This window comes from Falco cherrug, chromosome 11, assembly GCF_023634085.1.
Source record: "Falco cherrug isolate bFalChe1 chromosome 11, bFalChe1.pri, whole genome shotgun sequence".
Classification (NCBI taxonomy): domain Eukaryota; kingdom Metazoa; phylum Chordata; class Aves; order Falconiformes; family Falconidae; genus Falco; species Falco cherrug.
The window spans coordinates 7,199,039-7,211,703 of NC_073707.1; the positions used below are offsets into that span (position 1 = coordinate 7,199,039).

Genomic DNA, 12,665 nt, shown 5'->3' on the forward strand with positions numbered 1-12,665 from the left:
AGAAGCTTGCAATAAGAATGATATGAAAAATATAACAAGATACAGCTTTTGCATCAAGAGTCAAGAGAATTTACTTACCGGTACACCAATACATGCATCTCTGCCTTATCTTTACATTATGATTTGAGACTAAAGAAAACAATTTACTTTCACATTACCCAATAAAGGCACATGCATGTCTTGACTTCTCTTTTGCCTGGCACAGGGAAGGGTCTTGTAGCATTTTGATCATGCTTTGCTAATCTTAGTCTTAATGACTTAGTCTCTGAGGTAGCAAACTTTAAATTAATTTTAACGTTTTTATAGGATGGGAAAGTCATAATTTAAATATAGCAGCACCTTTCTACACTCTCCTATGCAGCAGTTATGTAAAAAGCTTCAATCCACTTTAAAAAAAAAGATTTCCAAAATATTTTTGGAATATCTTTTTATAAAAGCCTACAGAATCCACAGTGGTGTGGTATAAAGAACCATCTACGGTTGTTAAATACAGTTCAAACAAATATGTGTAATACTTGTGGCTTTACCTGAGATAAACATGGCCATTGCAATAAATTCCCATAAATAACTAGGTAGCAGCTAGTTTTTCTTCCTTTCTTACATACATACGTGCACACCCCCCACCATTTTTCCACATAAACTAGAAAAAAAATGTAATTATTCCAGGACCTGTTAAGATTATGTACCTTTAGAAAAGGTATGCTGAGCAAAAGTTTTAATCTGAAGTAATATAAAAATCTTGTTTATTTACCACCACTCACTTGTGTAGTGTGGCCACAGCCTCTCTTGTCTTGATCTGATCCAAGCCAAAAGTGAGGGCAAACCGACGGGCCAGCTCCTTAATGCCACTAACATGGGCAGATGTCCTGTCCAAATTGGGACCTTGCTCCTGAACAAGCTCATTAAACAGCTAGAAAAATAATTCAATTGTTAAAATCTGTGAGCTAGAAAACACTGTTCTTTAGAAAGGCTTTTGCTCTAACCTGCTATAGCTCAGAGTGGGTGTTACAATGACTTTTTGCACAGAGAAGTAACAGAGTTCTCTCATATTCAACTTCTAATCCGTTTCAGTTCCCAGGCTGTCTTCTGTGTCACTGCTGTTTGCCACTTGTCCCCCACCTTGTGCTTGTGCAGACAGTAACTCTTGAAGAATTCGGCACTTATCTTCACTGATTTGCATCTATTATTCTCCCAACCCATCAAGAGAGTTCTGCGTTCCTACACTGTTTTCTAAAATACCCACGTCACTCCTCAGGTCAGCATCTTCTTTGAATTCAGGAGGCAAAATTGCTATTCCATCATTCAAGACTTACTGAATATCTGACCAGCGTTACTGGGTAAATGCCTTCGAAGCCTGCTTGATCATGCCCTTTCCGCACAATAACGAACTAGGCAGCAGCTTTCCAGCCAGTTCTATAGCCTCTTCTAAATAGCCATTTAGATCCCATTTTCCTAACTTGCTAATGAGAATATCAAGGGAGACAGCGTCAGTGACAATATTAAATCAAGCTGCATTAAATCTACTGTTTCTCTGATATCCACAAGCTCTGTTACCATACAATTAATGAAAGCAGCTTAATTTGACATGATTTCTCCTTGACAAATTCATACTGGCTGTTACCTACCACTTAGGCACTTGCAAATAGCTCATCTAATTATTTTTTCTTTTGATAGATGATATTTGACTGAGCTATGGCGATTGGCTCCTTCCTCTTTCAGAGTTTTACACACAGGAACTACCTTTGGCACCAACAGATTCTTCTGGAATTACATCAGTTTTTCCTCAAATTTTCACTCTCTCAGCTTCCAGATTGCCAAAGGAAATCCCTAGTACTCTGGAACGTGTTTTGGAAGGCCCAGCTGATTTGAAAACATCTAATTTATAGAAGTCATTTCTCTGTGTAATGGATATAGCTGGTACTCCAAGGGCCCGCATGGTATTTGGTGAAGCACACACTTTGTGCTGTTGGCAGAACAACGATGGATTTCATCATCAGGCCAATAATTTATGATTTTCATAATATTTTCAGGGAAATTTCACAATATTTTCAGGGAAAAAACATACTTAGCAATATTGGAAGACTTAAACTAATTAGCTTGAAGTCTGAAAAATAAATAGCTAATTAGATAAAATGTAAAGACAATGCATTACTTCCAGGTAATTACAAGAAGAAAGTCTTCCTAATTCTTCTTGTTCACTAGGTACCACTAAATAAAGGCTATGAATATGCTGGATCAAATCGCCTTCAAGGCTCTTCTCTCCCTTTCTTCCATTTCAATCTGACCAAACCTTTGCCAGTGCAGGCTTAAGGAGACTGAGATCAGGGAGACAAATGAACAGCGACAGCCTGCATTGAGGAGCAAGATAATCTCTGTCTGAACACAACTGTAGTATTTTCGCTTCATTGTAAAGGGCACCAGGGAAAATCCTGTCCAGGATTTTTTGCAGTGAGGCATTTCTAATAAAAATCAATATTCTTACCTGTTGCAAACTGAGAATGAGTGTCTTTGCACACTGGATTTTATCAATTTGCCTTGTTTTGCTCAGGGTTTCCTTAATGATATCTCCATAGTCATTGTAGTACTAGGAAAAAATGTGTTTAAAAAACTCTTTAGATCGAACCTCTTATACAATTTCTTACATTTTCCTGATAGAAAGATTACTTGTAACTCTTGTTTTAAAAGGCAGAAGCTGCCAAGAAACCTAGTCTGAAATCCAGTTTTTTCGTGTGAGTGGGAGGCAATGTTTCAGTACCAAAATTTAAACTGATTGGTAGCCTGCGGCCAGGTGAGAGGACCTTCTGTATTTGTTGTTATCTTTTATAACAAGTACATTGAAAACCAAAACAGTACTTCCTACCCCAACCTAAATATTTGATGGAAGTGACCCACAACTGCAAATTCTAAGGAACCACATTACACTGAACCAACGCACTCTTCAGCAAGTAGGTGTGAACGGACACTAGCACACAGGTGTGAAGCTCCATGTACAAGGCAAGGTGAGTCAGATGGCCAAGAAACGAATTCACTGAAGCCAGAAAGCTGAGTAAGGAATTAGTACGAACTGCTGATTTTCCTTCTGTTAGAAGAATGGTTGCAACAATAGAAGAATTGTTGAAAGACACAGTCTACGGTACTGACCACTTGGGTAGAAAAGCCTGTATAATCATTAAAATTTCCAGGCTGAGAATATAAAAAAAATCTTTTTCCAAACAGTATTCTTTCAGCCTTGCCAATATTTCTGCATTTGCAACCAGTTACTTTCATTCCCTCTAAGATATTGCTCCCGCATTCCTTGGTACCGAGATCCTTCTAGATTGTATTCTCATTTATATTCAATTTCTCTGACTCTCCCCCAGTTTCAAGAGAAGGAGGGGTTGGGGACAGGAGGAGGCCAACCTGGAGCAGTGGGTAGGAAATTAAGCCTGACTGTGACAGCTGCAGTTGGAAACTCCTGCTCTGGAAAAAAAAACCTAAGCAAGACTTAACCCTGAGCAGCGAGCTGGCTGGTGGCCAGGGCACGCTGGGGATGCTACTGTACCGTGTCCTGAACCAAGAGGAGGAGGAGGAGGATACAGGTAAATCCTTTATATTTCATATCAACAACTCAACCACTGTCTATAGTAAAGGACCTGCTCCCCACTCTCTCTCCCAGTTCTTCCTTGATTGTCATCTCTGTGACTTACCCCTGGAAGAGGGACTGGTGGGGTACACCATAGCCTGAGGGGCTCTGCGCACCGTGGCAGTGCCAGGACTGCAGATGTGCCTGTTTTCTGGCAGGTAAACTCACCAGTACAGGGTGCAGAGGTAGCTGAGCAGCAAGTCTTCCTGCATTTCAGGGGGCCTAAATGCCATGCGAAGCAGTGTCAGCTGGCAGGACGTTCAGTCAATGCATACCCACCCATCAGCAGTACTATGTACAGCTTTCTTTTTTTGAATGCTTTCCAAATGAAAACAATGTTTTCTCACAGAAAACCCTGCTTCCTCATGTCAAGCACCAAGACTGGGAGACCCTAGTGAAATACGACATGGAACAGGTAATGGTTTATTGTGGATTCTAGGCACGAAGCTGAGGAGCAGAGTAGGAGGTTCTCCAGGGGCTGCCTGTCCCGAGGCACTCCGGCCGCGCAGGACTTGTGGCTTGTGGCTCCTCAGCAGCAAGTGTAATTTAGAAAGGAAAAAAATATTACAAAAACTCAAATAAGGCAAAAAAGCTTTCAGAAGTGTTCAACCTTGAACTACTGGTCTGGAAGGAAGAGAAGGGGGGGGGCCTGGCCCTACAGCGTGTTCAGTGAGGAAGAGTGAGGAAGAATACAAGAGCTGTACCTTCATATAGTGTTTGAAGATATCTGCTGCTGCATGCATGTCCACAATGTCATAAATTATCAGCTTGCTAAAGGCAGCCAAAAGGTTTCTTCTCTTATGTAAAGCTTCTATTTTGTTAGCTTCATCTTCTTCATCTCCCTCTGAAAGCATCAAGAACATTAAAATGTTTATAAGTAACTGCTATATTCTAAAGCAATATTGTCAAGGAGTAGCTTTTAGAAAAAAATCAATTCTTTGAAACGAAGCAAGGACTGTTGTAGGAGAAGCTAAAATGAAAGGTGATAATTTTTGAGTCCTGCCTACGCTAGGACATCCAGGGAAGCTCAGAACTATGACACACCACTGACCAAGGATGCTACCTATAGTCCTGAGCAGGTACCGAACATAATCCGCATGGAACGGAACTGCTTATTTTCTTTACCCTGTGAAAGGCCACAGTGAAGACTTACTGAATGCTTTTTGCTTGACTTCTAAAACACAGGATATTTGGAGATGCTTCATTAATGTAACTATGCTATAAATATTTAACGTAAGGAAAATTAAAAGCAGCAATACTTCTGCTGCATGCCCTGGAGATGAAATTGATGGCTTCAGCACATCAGTAACAACAAGAAGTAAAATTCAATTGTAAGAAACATTAACACTGAATATCGGTGCCGAAAGTGCTAAGTCCCCACGTAAGACTCCACTCTGTGCATGAAAACGCAACTACACACATGTTAAATATCATATCGTGTAATAAAAGCATATTCCCCAAGTTAGATAAGAAAATGAAATCAGTTAAAACAGTTGTGATAAAAGTGAATATACTGTGGTATTTAGTGCCTTATTCTTGGAGGGTATCTTCCAACCAGTCTGAAGCAGTACAGAGCTGTGGCAGGGGGAGGAAGGACACAATGTCACTCAGACTCTCTTGCTGCTCACTAGTCTCCACACAGCACTTAAGTCACGTATTTGATCACAGGAAATCTCTCAGAAGCAGTGGAGCTGACTGTGAATATACACGCATGTTTTAATCCACAGAACTGAAGCCCAGTCTCCTCCCCAATCCCACCTTTCCTTCATTTCTTTTTATCATTACTGATGTGTTCCGAATACCAAAAGCTACAAACTGTCAGACTGACTTCACGGAGTCAGAGCAGCTTGAGGGAATAGAGATTACACACAAAGACCTTCATCCATCTTTTTGCTGTCTTCCCAGTCCAATCACAGGATATTGAAGAACAGCAATTTTGCTAAAGAGCAAACAAAAAAAATTAGACACGATCCTCCTAAAATCTATTCTTGATGTATTATTCTGAACGCTGAACTCACAAACTATGATTAACTGCACACAGATTTCTGGTGAAGGTGTGTTTCAAAATGTATTCTTCCCAGGAATCCTTAAAGAGATGCTCCACAAAGACGTTAGCTGCCGAGGCGCCCGGGAGCTAGAACTGAGAGCGCCTTCAGAGCAAAAATACCTTCTCTGAGATCTTAGTTCTATATATTGCTGTCTTTAGAGATCTAAAATAGCACCTACGTGTCATGCTAACATAGAAGTAACTGAGTACAGCGGAAATTCAGAAACTGTGCTAAAAAGAGCACTACAGGGTGCACTCAGCAGCTCTTTCACGTCGTTTGACTATCTGGGAATCCATCTCTTGTCCAAAGCTATTTAGGATTCAGAAATGGGATACCTCTGTACTTGCATTTAGGGATTTATAACACACACCAGCAGCACCAAGCTATTTAAAACCAGACCAAATCTGCCTCTCCCTGACCGAAAGCCAAAAATCTCAAGTCATCCTTGTGCGAAGGTAGAGTCGGGGTCCCTGCAAACCCCTCTCAAAGCACAGCCACGCACAGCTGCCTAGGAAAACACAAGGGAAGCATACACAAAACTTTCCCAAGTACTTTCCTAGTCTCCAACCAAATCAATGATGTCCTGAGCTTGATCTGATTATTTTGGAGGAGGAGCAGAAGGGGTGTTTATCTAGTAACATCACTTTCTTAAGGCTTTCTTTGCCTAGAGCTTTGCTGGTAAGGTTTGCCTTCAGGATCCGGTAACCTGATTTAGTAACTCTAAAGTATTTCTCTTCTATGTACTGTTCCATTGTACTTCTTCCCTTGAAGCTATATTAAATGAAGCTGGCTGCTGGACTAAGACTGTACTGTTTGGAAATAAATGTTAAGAAAATACAGATCAGTAAAGGAAGAATAATTTTATTCCAGATTTATAGCATGTATTTACAGACCAATCCCATGTCTTCTGAAAACATCTTTTTTTATGAAGTGAACTTTGTAAGTACTACTTCTTCTTTAACACAAGTAGCAGTGAATATTTCATATTCATACCTCCCAGAAATAAAGAAGAAAAAATCTGAAAACGTTTGAGCACAATGAAGTGGAAATTCTATTTTCTTCTTTCTTCTGTGCCTGTTATGAAAAAAAAGCTAAGTAGAAAACAAGAAAGCTCAACATACCCATGCTCTGGTTTTCGTCATCTTGGTCAATAAAGACATGGTCCATCACAAAACTGAGAAGTTCTGACTGGAGGCCCGAATCTGGATTGAACACCAAAGGCTGAAGACCTTCTCGACCTCCAGTCATCAACTGATGACTAAAAATCATCAAGAGATCACAGAGCAGCATGAAAGCCTGAAAGGCGAAAGAGAATGAATGCAGTAAGAAGCATAAGTTAAGTGAAAAATAAAATACCATTTATCTAATTTCCACCTATCCCCTACCATTATTAAATGTCCTTCTTTAACTGTTTGCCATTTGTGTGCTGTGAAAATTCATAAGGGTTTCCCCTAAATTTAGAATGTTATGCCTTTGGTTCCTATGTAAGGAACTGTCTTTACTACCTCTTCCATATCCAGGATGATCCATATTAAGCTTCCAATTCTTCTCCATGAAAAGAACTCTAAGTCTACCTCTGATTCAAGGACTGCAGCCAACTTTGTAGTCAAAAACCCCACCTCTTTTGATAAACAGACCAAAGCAAAAAAAAGTTAGAAAAAAACCTCCAAAATGAACAACATTAGAAGGGAAAATCCAAGCTGAGTCACTGTTGGATCCCAAAAATACAGAGAAGCAGCTGTGAGCAAATAAATTCTTACAGAATATCGTCAACTATTCACGACAAAAAGGATCAAGTAACTCTGCACAGCTTTCAAATCCAGATAAAAGCCAAACGGCAGAATTTTCAGTGATTTATGCTCGTTACTTTTATACCCTCATTACCTGCGAACAGAGAAAGAAGGCAGCTATTACTAACTTTATTTCTTTCAAGAGCTTATCTGTGTACTCTCACGCACGAGAGTGGCACTGTTTTTTTCCCCAGGGGCTTATCCCAGATGTCAGCCAGCTGCAGCCACTGGCATTACGTTCAGCACCTGGGCACCTTCCAGAAAGTACTTCTTAATCATCTTAGTTTCTCTACCTTTAACCTCAGGTTCTGAAAACTAAAAAAGAGAGGAAGGTTCAAAGTATGAACATGACAAATGACTCCTAAGGAGGTCCATGCTGGACGTGCTGCCTCTTCCCCCCAAGCCTGCCGGAGTTTCACTCATGGCAGTGCCACTCATGACTCCCAGGCAGGTGGTAAGCCAGAGGTGTTTTCAGCTGAAGAGGGATTGCAGAATAGCTCTGACAGTCATGAAAACCAATGTATGCTTTAGATCAGTCCTATATTCCCTTTCTACAAACAGCTGAACAGAAAGATAGTTAACTGTGTGTTTAAACGTATTTTGGAACCGAGCCTAAGGAAAAGTAGTGAGTGAGAGCAATCTGCTTTACAGACTTCTGAAATGAAATCTTTGTGAATGCTGAACGTCATAGCAGCTCACTTATTTCTTGGAGTACGTTATAAAATCTGAATGAGCTACACCCAGGCAAGAACAAAATGCAAATCCTTGTAAACTGTGTTCTTCTTACACTGTGGAAACATATGCCACTCTTTGGGTACTATATTCTCCAGATAGTGATGGATCTCACCTGCTCTAAACTCCTTTGATATTCAATAGAATTCAAGCTCATCCTAATGCAGAGCTCTAAAAAAAGCATATGAATAATGCACTGAAAGTGCTTATTTCTGTCCAATATAAAGGCAGCAGCGGACCCAGATACGTATGTCTATATATTGTAGGTATGTCCAGTCGGAGGAGATTTGTTTCACTCCTAGTCTAGGAAAGTTTTAGATGCTTGAGTTCTGTTTCTATAAATAGTTAATAAGCTTTTCTTTCCTTCAATGTGTGCATTGATCTTCTCTGGAAAGAATGTATAAATTAAGAATCAAATACAGTAGGGAGACAATACAATTTACACAGCATTCTCAAAAAAACCCCAGTAAAACAAGAGGATTCAGAAGCAGCCCTGCACTCACAGAAATATACTTTTTAAGGAAGAAAATGAAAAAGATCCCAGGAGCGCTAGTTGGAAGGGACCTCTGGAGTCTCTAGTGCAACGTGCTCTGACTGGGACACTTGGTTCTCTGGGTCTGGTTGGTCGTGGCTTTGTCTAGCTGAAGCTTGAATGCTTCCACAGAACTGTGAACTGGAGCTTCTAAGAAAAGTTTAAATCACCAATGGAAAAAAATAATTGTGGCCATTAATAGTAAGAGAATAAGAACATGTTACTATATATCAAGAACAAAAGCACTGCAGTAATGGGAAAGATCATTTACCATTTGTTGATGCAGAAAAGACATTAGTGCTAGCTTAAGCTAGAATGGTTGGTATTTTCATGAAGCTAGATGATATTTTCACATCATATAATATTAATAAAATAAGCCAAGAGTAACTACTCAGAATATTAAAAAACAATTACTGAATTTAAATCTGCTGGAAGACAATGACACATCAGAGTCTTTTAAAAATACATAAACTAGCAACATCTCTGAGCCTTTAATATTTATATTTATCAACTTGCAGAACACAGTGTAAATGCCAAGCAGAGCTATTTTTCAAAAAAACCAAACCCCTGTCTTTTAAGAAGTATTGTCTTTTAAAAAACACAGGCAAAACCCACAGGCCAGTTAGTTACAGTCTTTGCAAAACCTTGGGAGGTCTGATAGAAACGCAATTTGTAGACAACTAAAAAATGACAACAGACTTGATATAAATCAGCATATATTCATAAAATCTCAGCTAACAAACTGTCTCTGTTTGTTTTTTTCAGAGACTGCCAATTATTTCAACAAGCCCTTTGATTTTGTTTCTTTTATTTCAATTTCTAAATACATACAAGAGAAGCTTCCCACTCCACGCCTGCATGGCTTTCCAAAAATCTAAACCAGAGAAGATAACTACAGAAGATAACTACACTGAACCACAAAAAAATCTGATCCCTTATTATGCAGCTGTATTCCACATGTATACTTCTGGCCTCTGTGTGCACACACATACACACGCAGAGAGATGCACGCACTGAGGTTTTCAGTTTCCCCCAGAGAGGGAAGCACAGCAGCTGGAGCTAGAATGGTTATATCGCTGAGAATCTGAAAGATGCTCCAGATCTTTATGTCTCTGTAATGAAGACACTGTTTAGATACTTTACTCTGATTTCTCAAGGAGACGTAGCTATTTGTGAAGTGACAATTTTTGCACAGTGTGACAGGACACTACATTCTTAAGTGTTACTCAGAGTATTTCTGTAAAATGAAGTAACTTTTTTTTTTTCTGCCAGAAAATATGCAGCACAGACCTGTACTGCTATTTTTTTCTGTCTAGAGAAAAAATATATTTTCTCTATGAAAATACTGCCTCTATTTTCTCCCATTAGCCACAATGGGAAAGAGATATAATAATTAGTATTCATCGCTACATTTAACTGAATTATTTGGATAACTAAATAATGAAATAACATCAAGGCTTCAGGCATTTGCCTTCAGCAGGAAAGCAGTCACTCTAGACTAGGGCCCTATTAGTCAATAACAGGGGAAAAAAAAATATCCAGAAATATACAGAGAAAGATTCAGCCCATCTGAGGTCTCAATCACCCTCTAACAGTACCTATTTCCACGTGTCAATACAGCAAGTGTCTAAATGACTTCAGGTGACTGAGATGCCCAAAGTTACAGTAGCGGAACATGAGCCTAACCATCCAGGTAAATCTGGTATTTCAAAAGTGAATCTGACATTAGCTGTGCTTTGGAGGTGCTTTTACTACAGCTCTTCTTATGGAGTGTTTGTTCAGTTTCATTTAGACAGAAGGCACAGATGATTTCCCTTTAAGTTCAATATAGAGTTGCCTTGAGTTTTACTACAGTTTAATATTAACACCTTTCTAAAGGCACGGGACAGACATTTCCTTTACCTGTTCTTTGACTGGAGTGTTGACATTTGATAGACACTGCTGGCAGACAGCCAGAAAGGATTTCACAGTTTTCCTCAATACCAACAAGTCCTCCTAGAATAAATATTAAAAAAGGATAATATATAAATATTAAAGGTTACTAGGAAAAAGCAAAATAAAAAGATGGTGGTAATTTCATACATTCAATCCTATAAAGTAGCCAAACAAATAATAAACCAATACATTCTTGAGCTACATTGTATTTTATACTGAATGTAAATTATAAATGCTTCAGAACAAAAAAATTAATACATCAAGGTCAGCCTAACTGGTGGGTTCTAAAGAATTCTGTACTCAGATAAATTAACATGAACAAAAAAGTAAAATGCCAATGTCTCGAGTTTAACAAAAACATTATCCTAATTCCTGCAGACATGGGAAATTGAAGGCAAATTGCAGAACTCTGATGAGTTATGGATGAAGGAGGGAGGTTCGTTGATCTGAAGAAAAAGGATTTGAGGGTAGAAAAAGATAAATGAATGACTCTTCTTGATCAGCTTGATCTAGAGACAACTGCTGTGTATCGTGAACGTGGGTACCCGAAGCAGCAGGTTCAATAGGGAAGCCGCGTACCTTGACCCAGGGGAATGAATGCTGTACCCTGATGCACTTATATTTTACAGATAACAAAATGCATTAGCACACCCAAATCAAAACGAAACCTAAGATACTGGAGCCTAATCATAAGAACACAGCAAGTAGCGGCACGGAAACAGCAAATCACAGAAGAAAAAGAACCCTCCTATGTGCAGAGCTAGGGCTACCTCTACCGCAACCAAGAAACAGGTGGAAACTGTACGGGGCTTTCTGGCACGCGCTGAAGTAGGCGCATGGTTTTACAGCAGTGATAAACCAGGCACCAGAAGAAAAGAATGAGAAATCGCTAGGACTTTGTGTCGGCTTCAAGGTTTGGGAAAAGGACAGGCTTCGTCAGCACCGATGCAGGGATCGTGCTGCTCCTCACCACCCAGGTGGCCCGAACATGTGGCTCTGCCCTGCGCTGTACCGCTGGTGCCAGCACCCTCACCTCCTCCGTAGCGCTGGTGCCAGCACCCACAGCTCCTCCATCCGCCGGCAGGCTCCCGCAGGTGGCACCATCTCCCACACGCACCTGTGGCCACAGCTGGGAAGACCCTTCCCCTCCCAGTTTTCACTGTCACGGGTTTCATGCCAAGAAGATCACAAGAGCTGCTAATCCACACCAAGACTGCGGGTCGACTTCCCTCCCCGATACCCCCACCGGTTTCAGGTGGAAGGCAGCGTGCCCTACAGATCAACACCCAACCTACATCTAAAGAACCTACAGAGTGAACCACAAACGTTTTCCTTGCTAAAAATTCCAATTTTTAATTATGCTGGCTGTTCAGTCCGTGTGTCTCATTTCTAGTTTTAGCTTTTCTTATTGCTTTCTATCATAAGATCTTGTTATTCTTTGTTTACTGAAAAGCCTTTTCATGGTCCATATGTTCTTCCCATACTGGTTCACAACAGAAGGCAGGTCTGCAAGTGTGCAGAAGCACCCCCAAATATCTAATCTCTCATAATTCTCAATACAGTGAAAATGGTTTTCTGATATGGACACCAAAGGTCTATGAGCTACCTCACCTTCCTATTCCTAATAATTTTTTCTCTGATAATACAGCCAAGGACCCCTTGCGCCACTGCACCACCCTGCCATTACCTGATCTGCAAGACAGCTCTGCTCTAAGTCACAGCTTTCCACTGATCAGCCTTCTTGTTCCCAGACAGAAGCCTTCCATTTGGCAGCTTTAACATGCCTCTTCATTTTCCTAATTGTATTTTGTTTACCAGTTGTTCTATACCATCCACATTATAAATGCCTTGACTTACCCTCCCTGACGGTTGGTAAAAATTACCGCTTTTTAGCAGAGCACAGATCTCTCCTGGAATACATCAGAAGCGATCCCGTTGCGTGATGATTTCCCACTTACAACTTTCTTCTGATATACTAATCAGCTTTGAGCTACTGAATATTAATT

The 12,665-nt window shown here is 40.1% G+C and overlaps 1 protein-coding gene across 2 annotated transcripts in view; it reads right to left on the reverse strand.

The window, feature by feature from the left end:
- The window catches only part of STAG1 (STAG1 cohesin complex component), a 199,728-nt gene that overhangs the window by 16,866 nt on the left and 170,197 nt on the right, over nucleotides 1–12,665 (reverse strand). For both annotated transcript variants that reach the window (XM_055723474.1, XM_027808885.2), the window contains 5 exons: nucleotides 10,627–10,719; nucleotides 6,792–6,966; nucleotides 4,327–4,466; nucleotides 2,483–2,584; nucleotides 762–910 (listed from right to left, as the gene is read on the reverse strand). In XM_055723474.1, coding sequence (XP_055579449.1) covers nucleotides 762–910; nucleotides 2,483–2,584; nucleotides 4,327–4,466; nucleotides 6,792–6,966; nucleotides 10,627–10,719 — 659 coding nt within the window. The remainder of the gene's footprint in view (nucleotides 1–761; nucleotides 911–2,482; nucleotides 2,585–4,326; nucleotides 4,467–6,791; nucleotides 6,967–10,626; nucleotides 10,720–12,665) is intronic.